This window comes from Diadema antillarum, unplaced genomic scaffold (assembly GCF_040938485.1).
Source record: "Diadema antillarum isolate AM-2024a unplaced genomic scaffold, OU_Dant_1.0 seq00000204_RagTag, whole genome shotgun sequence".
Lineage (NCBI taxonomy): Eukaryota > Metazoa > Echinodermata > Echinoidea > Diadematoida > Diadematidae > Diadema > Diadema antillarum.
Genome location: NW_027271263.1, coordinates 1,045,325 through 1,061,623, shown reverse-complemented (window position 1 = coordinate 1,061,623; position 16,299 = coordinate 1,045,325). Strand labels below are relative to the sequence as shown.

Genomic DNA, 16,299 nt, shown 5'->3' with positions numbered 1-16,299 from the left:
GGGCTGTTTACATCTATACATTGACATCAGGGAGGTTTTAAAAAGCAATCAGGGACTGAGATAATTGACCATTAACCCATTGAGGGTGGAGTGATTTTGCCACAACATGCATTTCCCATCAACACCTGCCAAAATATACTCGGGACTAGTCTTCAATGGGATACATGCATACAAATAAAAAACACAATTTCCCAGACCAATGAGTAATATATCTATATCTTATCTTATCACATCAACCAGAGAGGCTTTTTTTGTTTTGTTTTGTTTTGTTTTGTTTTGTTTTTTGAGGGAGCCTCCTGCGGATTCAGGGAGACCTAGTCACTCTGAGATTAAACTGATGACTAAAAAAATATCCCCAGGTAACTCTACCATCAGGTTCACAAACATGAACTAGGCTACAATGTCATTATAATAATAGTGTATTAAAAGGTAAATACAGAGTTTTATCTCTTTACACACCACATGTATCACTACATCTCATATGCACCCTCAGTGCTGTGTTCACCCAGCACATGCAGTTGACCATGGAAAGAGAATACATGTGCAATGTACTGCTTGACTACTTTCGCACAGGCAGAATACCAACCTGTTCGTTCATTGTCAACGGGCAAATAGAATCTCATTTGGGGGCACTGAAACTTCTCAGAGAACTGCATGAGGAACGGGTTAAGACAGATTCTCTAGATTTCATGTTGAATGTTACCTCCTTGTCTGTGGGATCCATACCATCAAGAGTCACTCGGTAAGCTGGGATTCGATGACCCCACCACAGCTGACGAGATATACACCAGTCCCTGTTTGACACATAACACATTTGACCTCTTTATAGGATTATGGTAACCATGACAACATATCAGATGAGCATAAAAACATTAAGTATGAATTAGGAAACAAGTCTAGGAGTGCTAATCTCATATCCCCTCCCTAGGGCGGGTTGATGTAATTTGTTATTGTTTTTTCTTTTAGTATCATGAACCAAAATCAGGTAACAAGTAGATAAGCATCCCTAAAGGCATCCTGTTTGAGGACATTTTGCTCACTAGAATCGTTATAGCATGCACCATCACCATCACCATCACCATCACCATCACCATCACCATCACCATCATCACCATCACCATCACCATCACCATCACCATCACTATCACCATCAACTACCAGAACCACCATCACCATCACCATTACCATCACCATCACCATCACCATCACCATCACCATCACCATCACCATCACCATCACCATCACCATCACCATCACCATCACCATCACCATCACCATCATCATCACCATCACCATCATCACCACCATCACCAATAACTACCACAACCGCCACTATCACTTAATACCTGACGTTGGAGAGCCAGCTTTGCCAAGTCTTGTTATACATGTCCGGTACAATTGTCAGGTCACCAGTCTCAACTGCTCTCAGGGCATTCTGCCCCATCTCCGCACACTTCACAAACCACTGAGATTTGAGGAAGGGTTCCACTACATCACCTGACCGACTGTGGAGAAGATAAAAGAAATTGCTGTTAGATATCAAAGGATATTTCAAGTAGCTATTAAAAGTGAGATAAATATTGAGCTTCAGATTCAATGACCAGATTTAGTCTATCTACCTTTGAATCATATATAATTATGAGAAGCAATGTTATCAAACAGCGGGATAACTGAGACAGCCATTTTGAAATGCAAAAACTGTAGTCATGACTTTTCAGCAGCCACAGATCATCTTTTACTATCACTGGAAGCACAAGAACATTTGTTACAAACATAATATCACTTGGAATGTTGCTATGTATTGAATCAATTTGAGATTTCATAAAAAACCTTCTTCTTTTTTGATATTTCAATCGTATTAGGGCAATTACCCCCGGCTAAATTAGGGTTAGGGTTAGGTTTAGGGTATAGAGTTTGGGTTAGGATTAGGTTCAGGATTAGGATTAGGGTTAGGGTCAGGGGAAGGGTCCGGGGTAATTGCCCATGGGGTAATTGCCCTAGACCCATTTCAATAAATGCCCTAAGATAATCAACTGTTGATTCTTTCTTCACAGAGATAATTTCTCATCACCTGCAAATTGGAATGCTCATGGGGTTATCCCTGACATCTTGGTAGAGGCCTTTGTCCTTCAAGGCCTGTAGGACAGCACTCCGGGCATCAAAACGCATCATGCCCTGTGGAAAGACATGCACAAAAGTGACTAAACTGCTTTTGGATTACTGTGTAAAAACTTCTGAATTATGACAACAGTAGGTTGTTAGAAAGAATAAAATTAGAAAGGTACAACAGCTTATAACAAATTTACACATATATCATAGAATTGAGATTTGGGCTTGTTATAATGAATTGCACAGTTTGTTTTGAAGTTCACTTGGTATTCAGAGAAGGACGGTACAGGCCTGTACATTGCAATGGATTGTCTTAACCCGTTGAGGACGGTTTGATTTTGCTACAACACGCATTTCCCATAGACACCAGCCCGAGTATACTCTGGACCATCCTCAACAGGTTAATAGACAGACCAGAATGTGTCAGGTTGAGCAATCAGTGAGATACACATAATTTAAAGTTTAGCAGAACAAGAAAATACACAGACAGGTCAATTTACTAAGTAGTTAGAAGCTAGAATTGCATGAAGATGATTCTGCAATGAGTGTTGTTAACCCCTCAAAGACGGGCTGATTTTGCTACAACATGCATTTTCCATAGACACCTGCCTGAGTACACCCAGAACTCATCCTCAATGGGTTAGTAACACAAGGCAATTATTGCCGGATGACTAACCTTGAAATCCCGGCCAGCAGCTGTGATGATGCCACTCTCATCAATAACACTCAGAGAATCCAGGCCATGTCTCTTTCCCATCTCATAGTCATTGTAATCATGGGCTGGAGTGATCTTCACTGCACCTGTTAAAACATTAACAAAATGAATGCTTAGGATGAAGAAGAACTGAGTAACACTTTCACAACAAACAAGAGTACTTTGCAGGATTACAGTTCCTATAAGATAACAAGCATACATGTAGTTAAAGGGATAGTACAGTATTGGTGGAGATGAGAATTGGGCTTTTAACTTTTTGCGAGATATCAAGAAAACACTTATGATATAGTACAGAGCATACCATTTTAAGAGGAATTCAAAGTTTATTTGATGAAAATCGGGTTTGGAATGACTGAAACATCCAAAAACAAAGTAAAACAAAGCGATCGTAATAAAGTGTGGGTCCCACACTTTATAAGAATCGCTCTTTTTTGGATATCTCAGCCATTTCAAAATCAATTTTCATCAAATAAATGTTGAATTCTCATAGAATTACATGCTCTTTCATGTTTCATAAGAGGTTTCTCATTATCTCACCAAAAAATGTTAGAAACCTGAAATTAGGTCTCGACCAAAACTATACGATCCCTTAAATCGTACAAGAATATTAAAAAGATGGATATAGTCACTTACAGTGCTTCCCAGGTTAACACTTAAATATCAAACTGTACTATATTGAAGTCCATAAACTAACTTGTAATACCATAACCTAATAAATTCATGTGATAAAATGAGACTGACATTTTCCTGCTTTGATATGATAAATGTATGTCCATCATTACAAAGAATCAAACAGTATGTACACTTGAACTATGAAGAAGAAAAAGTACAAATCAATAGCAAACTTTTGTGTAGATGACAGTGATAATAAATAGAACGATGTGCATGTACACGTTCTTATAGTACAATGAATTATTTCACTATGAAAAAGGATGAAGGGACAAAACTTTGCTTCAATTTCTTTTTAAGGTAAGTTGATTATCAGAACGAGTTTAATCAATGAGCAATATCCACTACCACACCTGCTTTCTAATGAGATTTGGGCAATACTACAGACATAATTCACCTGTAATAACAAATATCTATACTAAAGTGGTGTATTTGATTCATATGATATTCCCTCTATAAGACTTCAAGATAACAAATATCATGAAATATGAATAAAAATAACTCTGGACTCATCCCTGACAGGTTCAAAAAGAACAAGAGACCCGCGGGTCACACGCTCACCTGAGTATCGCAAGTTCACCTTCCATGCATTCTTGCAGACTCTTACCTGAGAACATTGGAAACTTATGGTGGGAGTAGCTTTGGGAGCTGGGGGCATGGTTTCCATTTACATATTCCATCACACTGGTAAAAAATACCTGCCAAGTACACTGTACTTTATAGAACGTTGGATTATGCAGCTTGGGAAAAAAGACTTAAAGCCCTATCACTTTTGATTAGAACTAGAGAAAAATATTATCTAACATTTATTAATTTAGGAGGTTTGGACCCCCTGGGGCCCCCAAGGAAAGCATGGTGCCCATTCAAAGACTTTGAGATCTTATCCCTATGGGAATGCTACTTGACAAATTTGGTGAAAATCCATTATGTTGTTTTCAGCCAGAAGATGAAATTTAGGCCCACATTTGGACCCCCCCCCCATCCCATCCTGCTTCCTTGGGTCCCAAGGGGGTGGGGGGGGGGGGGGAGGGCACCCCTGATTCTCCCATGAACAAACTTGAAACAACAGTCATCAATATACTGACTCATTGTATTAACTTAGCTCAATCACTTCCAGTTCTAGAGAAAATCTGTAAAGATTCCTTAGGGGGGGGTCCCCTGGGGCCCCCAGGTGGGGCATGGTGCCCATTTGATGGAATTGAGATTCTATCCCCCTAGGGATGCTACCTGCCAAGTTTGGTGAAATTAGTGATAGGGTTTTTAAGAAAAAGATGAAAATTTACAATTTCGGTCCAAATTTATTGTAGGCCCCCTGGGGCCCCCAGGTGGGGCATGGTGCCCATTTGAAGGGAATGAGATTCTTTCCCCCTAGGGATGCTACAAAGTTTTTGTACCTGCTAACTTTGGTGAAAATTCATTATGGCATTTTCAAGAAAAAGATGAAAATGTACAATTTGGGCCCCATTAGGACCCCTCCCCACTCCCCTCCCCTGGGTCCCAAGGGGGGCACCCCTGATTCCGCCATGAACAAACTTGAGACTACAGTCATCAATGTACATAAATTCATAGTAATAACTTAGCTCTATCACTTCTGGTTCTAGAGAAGAAGATTTTTTAAGATTCCTTAATTTTGGGGGGTTTGGGCCCATCTGGGGGCCCCCCAGGTGGGGTATGGTGCCCACTTGAACAAATTAAGATCCTATCCCCCTAGGGATGCTACCTGCCAAGTTTGGTGCAAATCGGTCACGGGGCTCTCAAGAAGAAGATGAAAATGTAAAAGTTTACGCACGACGGACGACGGACAAAGAGCGATCGCAAGAGCTCACTTGAGCCTTCGGCTCAGGTAAGCTAAAAACTGTGATTTGGTGGCATGTCCAGTACAAAAGGCAAAAGAATTTTTGAAAGCACACATTAACAGATAGACAGACAGACAGACAGACGACAGTATGGATAAACACTGACACAGACACACAAACAAATACAACTGACCCGTTCCATAGTCTCTGTCCACATGGTCATCTGCTATGATGGGCAGTTTTCGTCCAGTAAATGGATGGATGGCAAACTGACCGACAAGGTGTCTGTACCTCTCATCCTCAGGGTGGACAGCGATACCAGTATCACCCAGCATTGTTTCAATCCGAGTTGTGGCCACACAGATCTGGGAATCTTGACAGAAATTATGTCTAGATTACATAACTTGTATTCTTTCTACAGGGCAGTTTCACAAAACTGACAGACATCTTTTGAGTGTATGATGGGAGAAATTAATCTAGTATTCTAAGCTCTTGTAAAATAGTGAGTTTAAGTGTACCAACACAAAAGATAGGCCCTCATTATTTCCACTGAGCTGAGATAATTTCTTGACTATATATGTGTAAAAGGTGGATAAATTGTTTGAGAACATTCAAGAGCAATAGAGGAAAACAAAATAATTGACTAGTGTCAATGTAACAATTCAAGCTCCTCATCCTGGTCACTTTAAATTTGGCTAAATTATCAATGACACTGTAATTCTACTTTCTGGAAAATGTGAGAAGAAGAAAAAAAAGAAGTAGTGTTTAAAAAAATGGCAAAAATAACATTACTACAAGCTTACCAGAGCCTTCCACTGGATATGAGAAGTATATCAACATTCCAAAGTCGATGGGGGCGCTATAACCTGGAACATTCACACCTGTCCTTCCCATCAGGGTCAACTGGTCAACCTGGTCAGGAAGCAAAAAATGACTGATGGTTGTTGATGGTCATTGCTGGACAGAATTTGTGTGTTGACCAGGCTGTTCCAATTCCTTATGCACAATACATGTTTCTGAGAGTTCCAACAACATATTCAAAACTTTGATAGAGTTCCTTGTGTCACACAAATAACATTTTATAGCATGTACTTCTGACTTTTTCTTGAGGGAAGATATGCAGAACATCCCTGTAACAACTGTATAAATACACACAGAATCTACTCAAATTACAATGTATGTCATATGTTGTACTGGGTCCATATCTACAGAGCTCTTCAATCAAAACATTTCTCAACACTAAAGAAGTCATAATATCTTGTCATTCAGCCACAAGTAACTGATATAGTAACAATTAACCAGTAACTAAACTACTTGTTTATGGCTAAAACACATATTCTTCATTCAATAAAGTAAACACAGTGTGATACAATGAGTTACAAAAAGTGTCCTTTAGTCGGAAGTGAAGACATGGCTCAAAGTATTAAAACATTAATTACCTCTATATCTGATATAGCTGACTTCAAGGCACACGACCAATTCACCAACTGGCTTGACCTGTAGATTATTCCAGCATCATGGAGTCGAACGAACGCTTCTCTCACTGCTGCACTGAATCTCTGAAAATTCAAACAAATTAGAAATCTGTAATTCTCAGAATCTTCCATATAAATCTTGATGTCATTGATTATATCTCACAGTGTTTCAATATAATGATTTACATCGCTCCTATTCATAGAAAATATCTCATTCGATATGTCCCTACATCCTTTACACCCAGAAAGATGTTGGGAAAGGGACAACATGCCAAACATGACACACCAAAGAACTAAATTTTAATCTACAGTAAAAAGAGTGGCAATAATCATACCAATGATAATGATCTGTACAACATCAGTGGTATTGAAATTACATGTGATGCACAGCCAGAAGAGATTTCACATTAGGCTGTAATTTGGTGTGAATGATCACAGTTTCATGTTGTTGAAGGGTTTAATTTGCATATGTACAAATGTATCACAAATATATATATATATATATATATACAGTCAAACCTGTCTATAGCGGCCACCGAAGGGAAACCAAAAAAGTGGCCGCTATAGACAGGTGGCCGCTATAGACAGGTCGGCGGCCATTTTGCATTTTAACACGTGTATTGCACAATAGCATGGAATACCGAATGTTATTCTTTAAAAATAGGCAAATAAGTTTGCACTAGCAGCTAGAGTACGAAGATTTTGTTTGTGCAATTCACAAGTCGTGTAGGGCCTACTTCATTTTTAATTTTATTTTAGGCTTCTTCTTTTCTTTTGATTTTTTTTCTATTACTATTTTTTTTATTTTTGTGAAGATTTGACTACAAATGTATAGTGAGATTCAGCTACGCGACCCAGGCCAACGCATTACCGACACCACGACGGGGACGTATCTCACTCGGTGTCATGTTGGCTCTGAAAAGAGCCGTTTGTGGCCCTGAAAAGGGCCGTTTGGTAATGGTTGGCACTGAAAAGAGCCGTTAGAAAGTGTCAAAGAACATCAAATCTTTTTGAAGAAGTCAAGCATCGTGGTCTGTCGGACCTCCTGTCGTTGTCGTTGACGCTCTCGGAGGACTGCATTTTCCAAGCCATCGCATCTTTTGAGAATCTCGGCGTACCCTTTGCTCACTGCGAATGCCTGTATGTCTGCAATGCTCTTCCCGACATCAACAAGATTTTTGAGTTTGAGCTGGCTGAGCTGTGGTTCCTCCTCTTCGCTGTCTTCACCGTCATCATGGTTGGATTCAAGCCGACGCTGAAAATCCTGCACAGTTGAAGCCTGGTCAGGATCAGTTGTCACGAGAGAAGCATCGATTGTCACCAGGTCCTCCAAGGACATCTCCAGCTCCTTCTGACACACATCTTCCAGTCCATCGCTTGGTTCTTCTGGCTCAAGTTCTACCTCACCGACGTCCTGGGGGCCGACACCGCACTTGCGGAAGCACTTTTGTATTGTTTCCGCGTTGGTGTCTTTCCATGACTGATCGACCCAGTAAATGGCCTGGAGGAGGTTGGTACGTCGCATGATATCAGGGGCAGTTAAGCCTGGTTCCTGCTCCATCTGCTGGATGATCCCTCTCAACTGACGCTTTCTGAACTTCAACTTCGCTGCTTGTATGATTCCCTGGTCCATGGGCTGGGTGACGGAAGTGGTGTTCGGAGGAAGGAAGACCAGTTTGATGTGGGACAACTGCAAGTGAGGATGGCTAGGAGCATTGTCAAGGAGCATGAGGATCTTTCGACGTTGTCGCTTCATCTTCTCGTTGAACTTTGTCATGAAGAGTTCAAAGAGATTGCTGGTCATCCAGGCCTTTTTGTTTGCATGATAGTCCACAGGGAGATCCTTACGTTCGATCCTACCGAAGCATCGTGGTTTGATTGACTTGCCGATGATCATCGCAGGCTCCTTTTCTCCGACGGCGTTGGCGCACAGCATGAGAGTGATGCGCTCCTTTGACCGTTTTCCGCCAGAGCAGTCTGTCCCTTTGAAGTGGAGGGTAGAATCAACAGATGCCTTGAAGAAAAGTCCCGTTTCATCCATGTTGTATATGTCACGGAGATCGTAGTCAGCGCACAGTTCGGGCAGCCTCTGTTTCCAGTCATCTACAACATCTGTCTCGACTCCACCACTCTCTCCGTTCATCTTGCCGAAGATGATGTTGTGCCGCCGACGGAAAGCCTCCAACCAGCCGTTTGATGCTTTGAAGTCGTCGAGCTGTAGTTGCACTGCTACATCCCTTGCCTTCTGCTGAAGAAGAGGACCGCTAACAGGGAGAAGCCGAGCCGTGCAATCCTTGAACCATTCGTAGAGGATGGCGTTCAGTTCATCATTTGCTGTCTTTCGGTTCTTTCGTTTGCGGTCGAGTGGTACATTTCTTTCAAACACCTCGATCCATTCCTGCTTCCTCTTCAGTATGTTTTGGATTTGAGTTCTCCCGCAGCAATGCCCTTGAGAAGAAAGCCTCTCGGCGATGGTACGGGCGCTCAACTTGTCTTTGTCGTGCATTCTGATGACTTCCATCTTTTTTTCTAAGGAGAGCTGATGCCGCCCTCCTGGCGCTTTTGCAGCGTTGGCAGCCATCTGGGAGTTGTGGTATTCGAAGCAAACTCAGAAAAAGAAAAAAAAAACACACACAAAAAAGAACTTGAACGGCGGTGAAAACGATGTGATGCAATGCGATATGGATGCAAGAAAAAGAAAAGAAAAAAAAAACCGACGTACGGTGCTGATAACTTTGTTGCGTTGTAGGGGGAGAATACAGCTGGTGCGTAACAATTGGCTGAAAGTAAGCACGGACACTGACGATGCTGACGTTGTTTCTCTCGGGGCAAGACAGATTCGAGCTCTTCAATGGAAAAAAAATATCCATTTAAAAAAAAACCAAAATAAAGGCGTTGTTGAATTGATAAAAATAAATTAACTTCCAAAACATTTTTACCTTGAATATCGAATCTTTATTTTGATTATCTTGAATTTTTGTAAGTCTTCAAAATAACATTTCGAGCGTGAAGTACTGGTTCGTACCGGATTTGCATGTGTGGGGATTGCGCGCGAGCGACTTTGAAGCGGGGATCGGTAATGTGCAAAGCTGACGTGAACAATAAACAATATTCCGAAACGAGAATCCAATTGTCCTTATATGTGTATTCAAAGGAATTTTAATCACTAATTATTCGGCATATTGGTAAAATTCTATGATGATATTGCAAGCTGTCTTTGCCTTTGTAGCATATATTCAGGGCGGCATTATTGAAGCCTATATCTAGTCAAGTTGGCATAGTAATAATACGGCTTTTCACGACGAAGAGCTGCGTTTGTCAATCAAGTCTGTGTGATAGAGCTATAGGAGTCTGAAGAATGTATGCAAAGAATGCAAAAGTCAACATATTCATGTCTGATAAACCGTTCAGGTAAATTTTTGTGGCCGCTATACGCAGGTTGATACACTCCACGGGATACAAAATGAGTGGCCGCTGGCCGCGTTAGGCAGGTGGCCGCTATATAGAGGGTCTATAACACAGAAATTTCGTTCGGGGGATTTTTCAGTGGCCGCTATAAGCAGGTGGCCGCTATAGACAGGTGGCCGCTAAGACAGGTTTGACTGTATATATATATATATATATATATACTCTATCTAAAATTCAATATAATGAAATGAATTTACTGTGATTTCATGGAATAGTGAGTGGGGCATACATTTATTTGTTTGTTTTATGTTTCCTGGAAAAATAATCCAACACTTGATAATTAGTATGGCTTACTTGAGGACACACTGATACTAATAGATTACTGATATTACATTTCTCCCAAGTGCATGTGACTATTCTGGAGTAATCATTGTCATTATCACATTGTCATTTCTTTGTCTTTATAAAAAAGTAGTCCCCAAGCTGGGACCTTCTCCACATCATTTCATTATCACTGTTAGTACCTCATCCATAGTAAAACTCTCTCTAGTCCAGTCAAGGGAAGCTCCAAGCCTTCTCAGCTGCTGGTATATCTCACCACCTTTCCTGTCATCAAAATATAATATCATATCATTTTAATAGATCAAGCTTCACAGCATAGTCCGAAGAGTTAGAATGATGTATAAAGTTACAGAACATGCTGGGAAAGATTAACTTGCTGTATACTGTTCACATAGGATGTGAGTTCCTTTTGATTGCATTACAGATACAAAGAAGCACTGTCTTATAGTCTAGCACAAAATGAGAAATTAACTATTGGCAGTTTCGAGACATTCCTTAATATTGTGACACACCAACAAAACCATCAGAATTTAACCCTAACTAGGCCGGGGGAGGGGGCTCTGAGGCCCCCCCCCCCCCCCCCCCCCGACGTTCCGCGCAATGTATCGCTAACGCGAAAAGCTATCGCCGCGACGTTTCATGACTTTTTTCTTTCAAGTCTCAAGAATCTTTTGACACCAAATTTGCGATGCCCGGGCGCCCGGTTCCGAAGTTGCGCATAAATACAGTATGTACGTGCATGTCAGACAAAAAATTGCTCAAAAATGTGAATTCGTGTACAATTTCAATACAAACTGTGCTTACAGGCAAATTTCATAAAAGCATGATCATTTTGGGGTTTTATTGATTAAAATCAATTAATAACATATTTTCTTGTTCGGAAAAATGTCGTGGACAAGTTTCATCGAAAAACAATGAAAAACATAAAGTTGAAAAAACACAGAAATACATAAGAAATTCAAAAAACAATAAAATACTTAAGAATTTTTTTCTGATGGCACAATTTTTTCGCTTATATTTGTTCAGGACACTAAAAAGAATATTCACACAAAAAATGTGCCCATTTTGAGCTTTATTTAGTGATTTATACTAAATTGTCTGATTTCATGCATCATTATGCATAAATTAGCATAATTTAGCATAAATGATTATTTCTTTTTTATAATTTTACTGTGTGGTACTTTAGATTACATCATGGGCAATATTTGTGCCAATTTTCGTCGTGATCGCGCGTCAACGGCCGAGATCTGGAGGGGGGCCTGGGAGTCGGGCCTGGCTCTACCATCTACCTAAATAGCCCGGCCTAGTAATAGGGTTAATATGAGTGCACATGGTTGTGTGTGTTTGTACATGTGGGCATACATCAGATTCTGTGTTCAAAACTGCTGAAATTGAATAAACACACGTCTAAAAACATATATGTCAGTAATACTGTAAGCATAAACACAGCTGTCCCTTGTTACTGCAAAGTACAGTCAGTGGCTTGAAAAGCTTGTAAAAAGTATATAAGATGAATCCATACTTGTATGGGAGCAGGCTGGCCAATGGCATGAACACATACATTTGGATATGAGTGCATACAGCATGCTTGTAATGTCAATAAAGATCTGCCATTAAACTGAGAGAGACAAACACCAACACAGGGTGCTGTACACTCACTCTTCTTTCCATTTCCACACATGTTTGACAAACTGCTCCCTGCCCAAGTCCTGCCTGGTGACCCTTTTTTCATGCTGTAGATGTCTCTCTACCACAACCTGAGTGGCAATCCCTGCATGGTCACAGCCTGGCAGCCAGAGTGTGGGGTCACCTCTCATTCTGTGCCTGCAAGACAGAAGTACACCTCGTTGTAGCTTTTCTTGGCATCATTTCAGTCATCCCTATAATCTCCACCAGTAATATCAACTTTGCATCATTGATATAATCACCACCAGTCTCTATAAAAGTTATTATGATTTTTTTTTTCTCTCTCTCTGTCCTTTAGAGGACAATGAAAAAAAAAACAAAAAACCAAAACAAAACAAACATACATACTTTGCAAACAAATATCAGCTGCTCTCATTTGAATGAATTGGCTTCTGCCCTCGGGGAGAATGCATAGTGGCATCATGTGTTAGGTATAGACGTAAGGTTAGAACAGTGAAAAAAACATGAAAACTTCATATTGAAGCCTATGAAGATCCCTATACAAGTGTAGGTTACTATGCAAGCAACATTAGAGTCTGGATGGAGGGCAAAGTGGGAAACACTTCACATTTTAGTCAACTTCCTGGCACTTGGTTGTCATAACTTACACATTGTCTTGTAGCACTTACATTTCCACTCATAAGTGTGTGGACTTTGCTTTATATCTGAGAAAACTTTTCCTGTTTGTTATACTATCCCTGAGTGCCTGAGTCTCATTGACTTACCATCTGACAAGGCTGTCTTGAATAGTTGCAGTGAGGGTGTGGCCAAGGTGTAGAACTCCAGTAACATTGGGTGGGGGAAGACATACCACAAAGGGTGTCTTGTTGACACCCCTTGTCTGGTTCTCTCTGGTCTAAAGGTTTCAGGGTAAAAAATAAATAAATTCAACAGAAGGTGATGAGATAGGAAACCCTTTGTGCTGCTTTTTCAACTGATATTGCATTTGACTCTCAAGAGTTTCAAATTTAATGTATTTGGCCTCACAGATTAAGATTGAATTCTTCAGTCAAAAAAAAAAAAGCATGGGCCCCTGATTAATATCAGAAAACAAAATCATAAAGAAAACAGAGCTAGGTAAACCAAAATCACAATGACAACATTAAAAGCTTTCATCTTAGGATTTATTTTCTCCAATCAGTCACTGAATTTGTGTTCACTGAATTTGTGTTCACTGCTTCGACCTCTGGATTATTTTGACACTGATGCAAAAAAAAAAAATAAAAAATTGACTAGGAGAGTTTTTCTATAAGAGGGATCACTTATCTGTACTTCTGATGTGTACAACTGAACTGGACTCAATTCTTACCTGATATTCTGGTGTAAAAAAGCCCATCTGTTCCCACCAGTCATACCAACATGCCTCTACATATGTGGGACTGTATGCAGCAGGGAGTGGAGCTGTTACATCTGCAAAGCAGTATTATTGCACACTATTACTGGTCAATTAAATCGATAGATGGATAGATAGATAGATAGATAGATAGATAGATAGATAGATAGATACAAATGTAGATAGATAGATAGATACAGATAGATTAATTCAAAGACCTCCCTTCAACATGACTACGCAGTAAACTACAAATATGACTCTGTTGTGTTTTCTCTTCAAATACTTAATTAAAAATCAAAGGGCGAAACTAACAAGTTTGAATATCACAGGCCAACTCTATTCCTAGACAATACCTCGAATGCGGCTGAAAAGGCATTTTGAGAATAATTAGAAATGTGCAATATTTCAAATATACGATATTTCAAGAAACATTTTTAATGCCTCCGGTGACACCTTGTGGTGGAAGCATAAAAACTGAACACATCTGCTCACTGCTTTGTACATGAAATAATATCTTTGTATTCAAATATATAAAATGAAGTCCACTGTAAACATAATTTTCTCTCAGCAAGACCCATAGGCAGCAGAGGTCAGTTCCAAGTTATCCAATATCAAAACACTAATGAAATACATGTAAAAACATTTTCAAAAGTTGATAGATTTTACAATAAGGCCTGCTACAAGCTGTACCTCCCATCATTTAGAAATAATATTTCTAAATAACGGAGGTAGCGGGCCTTATTGTATTATAATGTCACTTATCTGAATAGATAATAAAAGCACCGTCAATCATCCCCAGATATCTACAATGCAAATAAAACCCCTGACATAACCCTTACTCTAGCACAGCCTTGCCAGTGGCTGCATATTGTGTTTTGACCAGGAAATCAAATGTTCCATCAATGTTCAAATTATCAGGAAAAACTTGAGCTCCTGTTAGCCAGTACAACAACAATGGCCCACAGTCAAGTTTGTAATGGTGCATTTAGACAGGTACTATCAATCTGCCACAGATAACTCCATGGATAAACTCTTTGATACCTTTTGTATGTGATAACTTTGATTCTGATATGTAATCCAAAATGAAAAAACAAACCTTTCTTTTCTCCCTGCTTGGTTGGTAAATCATAGGTGATGACATCCTTGGCTCTCCCACTCTTCCTACTGGCTGCTTCTCTCCTCCTGCGAGTCTGATCTGATTCTATCTCTCCATCATCCTCTGTCCTCCGGATGGCATCCAGACGTTCTTTCCTCCTTCGTTGCTTCTCTGCCTTGGCCCTTGACCAATTCCCTCCAAGGGATGACCCAGATGAATTGATGGTAGTATCATCTTTGTTGTCCACAAAAGAAGGCCCTTCTGACTTGCAGCCTGATGCCGTGCAGTGGAGCCCTCTTAACCTCAAGATGGAGGAGCGCAGCCGGTGCAAAACACTGCCACTCTTGAGTGGGATGTACCAATGCTTGAGTGCGTTGGTCAGCGACATCTTGCAGCATCAAGAGGTACCCATTTCTGAAAGTTATACAGCACATGAATGTAATCTGAAAAGTAAGACATTTCAAGATCTAATTCACTTTCAATATTATTTTTCATAACATTTTAGCCTCTTTGATGATCAATGTACATGGTAATCAAGGCATTACTGCCAGTATTAAAAAAAATTGTGTTAAGAAAGGCTTTGAAATTGTTCTTCTGTATAAATTTCTTTTCAGTTTGTGGATAAAAATTTGTTTGAATGTGTGCCAATCATTCCTTATCTTTTTAGTCTATTCTTTCAACAATTCATTCAAAAATATAACTTACCTGTTTTTGTTTTATGGTCATTTTTTTTTTTTTTGCTAGAAAAACCATACAAAGAGTAAAGAACACAAGCAATCAGTACGATAGTCACATTGATTCTTGGAGACTGATCAAATTTACATATTATACAAAACCTAAAAAGAGTGTAGCTATCCAATTAGTCAAAACATGACATTTAGGGCCAAAAGTTCCATCACACACTGTTGCTGTCAGCTGTGCAATTTTGTTCAAGCAAAAATGGATAGCGCACGTTTCATTGCATGGCTCTAATGTCACAATAAACAAACATTTGCCACACGTACTCAACAATTGCAAATGCGCTTACAAGCACATATTTTGTCACTCATAGACTTCAAACATTCAGCTTCACAAAATGTACTACGTACACGTACACGGCTACGGCCAATTGTGACTGTGCAGCTACTCATTCTCCTTTCACAGAAAATGGCTGCCATTTCTGTGCTAAATTCAAGAATTTGTGTGGACCACTTCTATTGATGTCGAACTCCAAGGTGTCACATAAAACAACTAATGTATGGTCTATAAACTTACTCATGTATTGGAGCAAGATTTTGCACTTTGTGAAAGATGAGGCACACTACAGTGTATAACTCGGCTTTGGTTTGGGTAAAATCTTGTACCACCACTAGCCCAGAGCTACCAAGTCTCACGCATTCTGCGCGAGACTCAAGCATTTAAATGATTTAGGGGCCATCTCACGATCTCACGCATGACACCCATTTTTCTCACGCATCAGGCGAAGTCTGCAACTTGGGCCTATAATAATAAGCATAGCTCAAAAGATCAATTCAAAGTGATTAATAGTTGCAAATGAAGGTATATTTCCCTTTTGTCTTTCAAAATAAGTAAAAAATAGTCACTCAAGTATGCACCTGATCGCACCAAAGAGCTAAAAATTGAAAAAGCTCCCTACCGTGGGAGGCCACAGGGGGAAAAAAACCCTCCCA

At 39.9% G+C, this 16,299-nt stretch overlaps 2 protein-coding genes across 2 annotated transcripts in view; both read right to left on the bottom strand.

The window, feature by feature from the left end:
* Positions 1-15,017, bottom strand: part of LOC139728883 (valine--tRNA ligase-like) — a gene marked incomplete at its 3' end in the record, with an annotated part of 47,820 nt that extends 32,803 nt beyond the window's left edge. The window contains exons 1-12 of the mRNA XM_071639818.1: positions 14,630-15,017; positions 13,510-13,610; positions 12,926-13,056; positions 12,174-12,338; positions 10,697-10,778; positions 6,729-6,848; positions 6,093-6,201; positions 5,483-5,662; positions 2,786-2,910; positions 2,072-2,175; positions 1,347-1,505; positions 704-794 (exon numbers count right to left, since the gene is read on the bottom strand). Of these exons, the coding sequence (XP_071495919.1) occupies positions 704-794; positions 1,347-1,505; positions 2,072-2,175; positions 2,786-2,910; positions 5,483-5,662; positions 6,093-6,201; positions 6,729-6,848; positions 10,697-10,778; positions 12,174-12,338; positions 12,926-13,056; positions 13,510-13,610; positions 14,630-15,017 (1,755 nt within the window). The remainder of the gene's footprint in view (positions 1-703; positions 795-1,346; positions 1,506-2,071; positions 2,176-2,785; positions 2,911-5,482; positions 5,663-6,092; positions 6,202-6,728; positions 6,849-10,696; positions 10,779-12,173; positions 12,339-12,925; positions 13,057-13,509; positions 13,611-14,629) is intronic.
* LOC139728887 (tigger transposable element-derived protein 4-like) lies at positions 7,765-9,363 on the bottom strand. Its single transcript, XM_071639823.1, has one exon. It carries the CDS (start codon positions 9,343-9,345, stop codon positions 7,765-7,767), a length of 1,581 nt encoding a protein of 526 aa, XP_071495924.1. The 5' UTR covers positions 9,346-9,363.
* Positions 15,018-16,299: the final 1,282 nt, after the last annotated feature.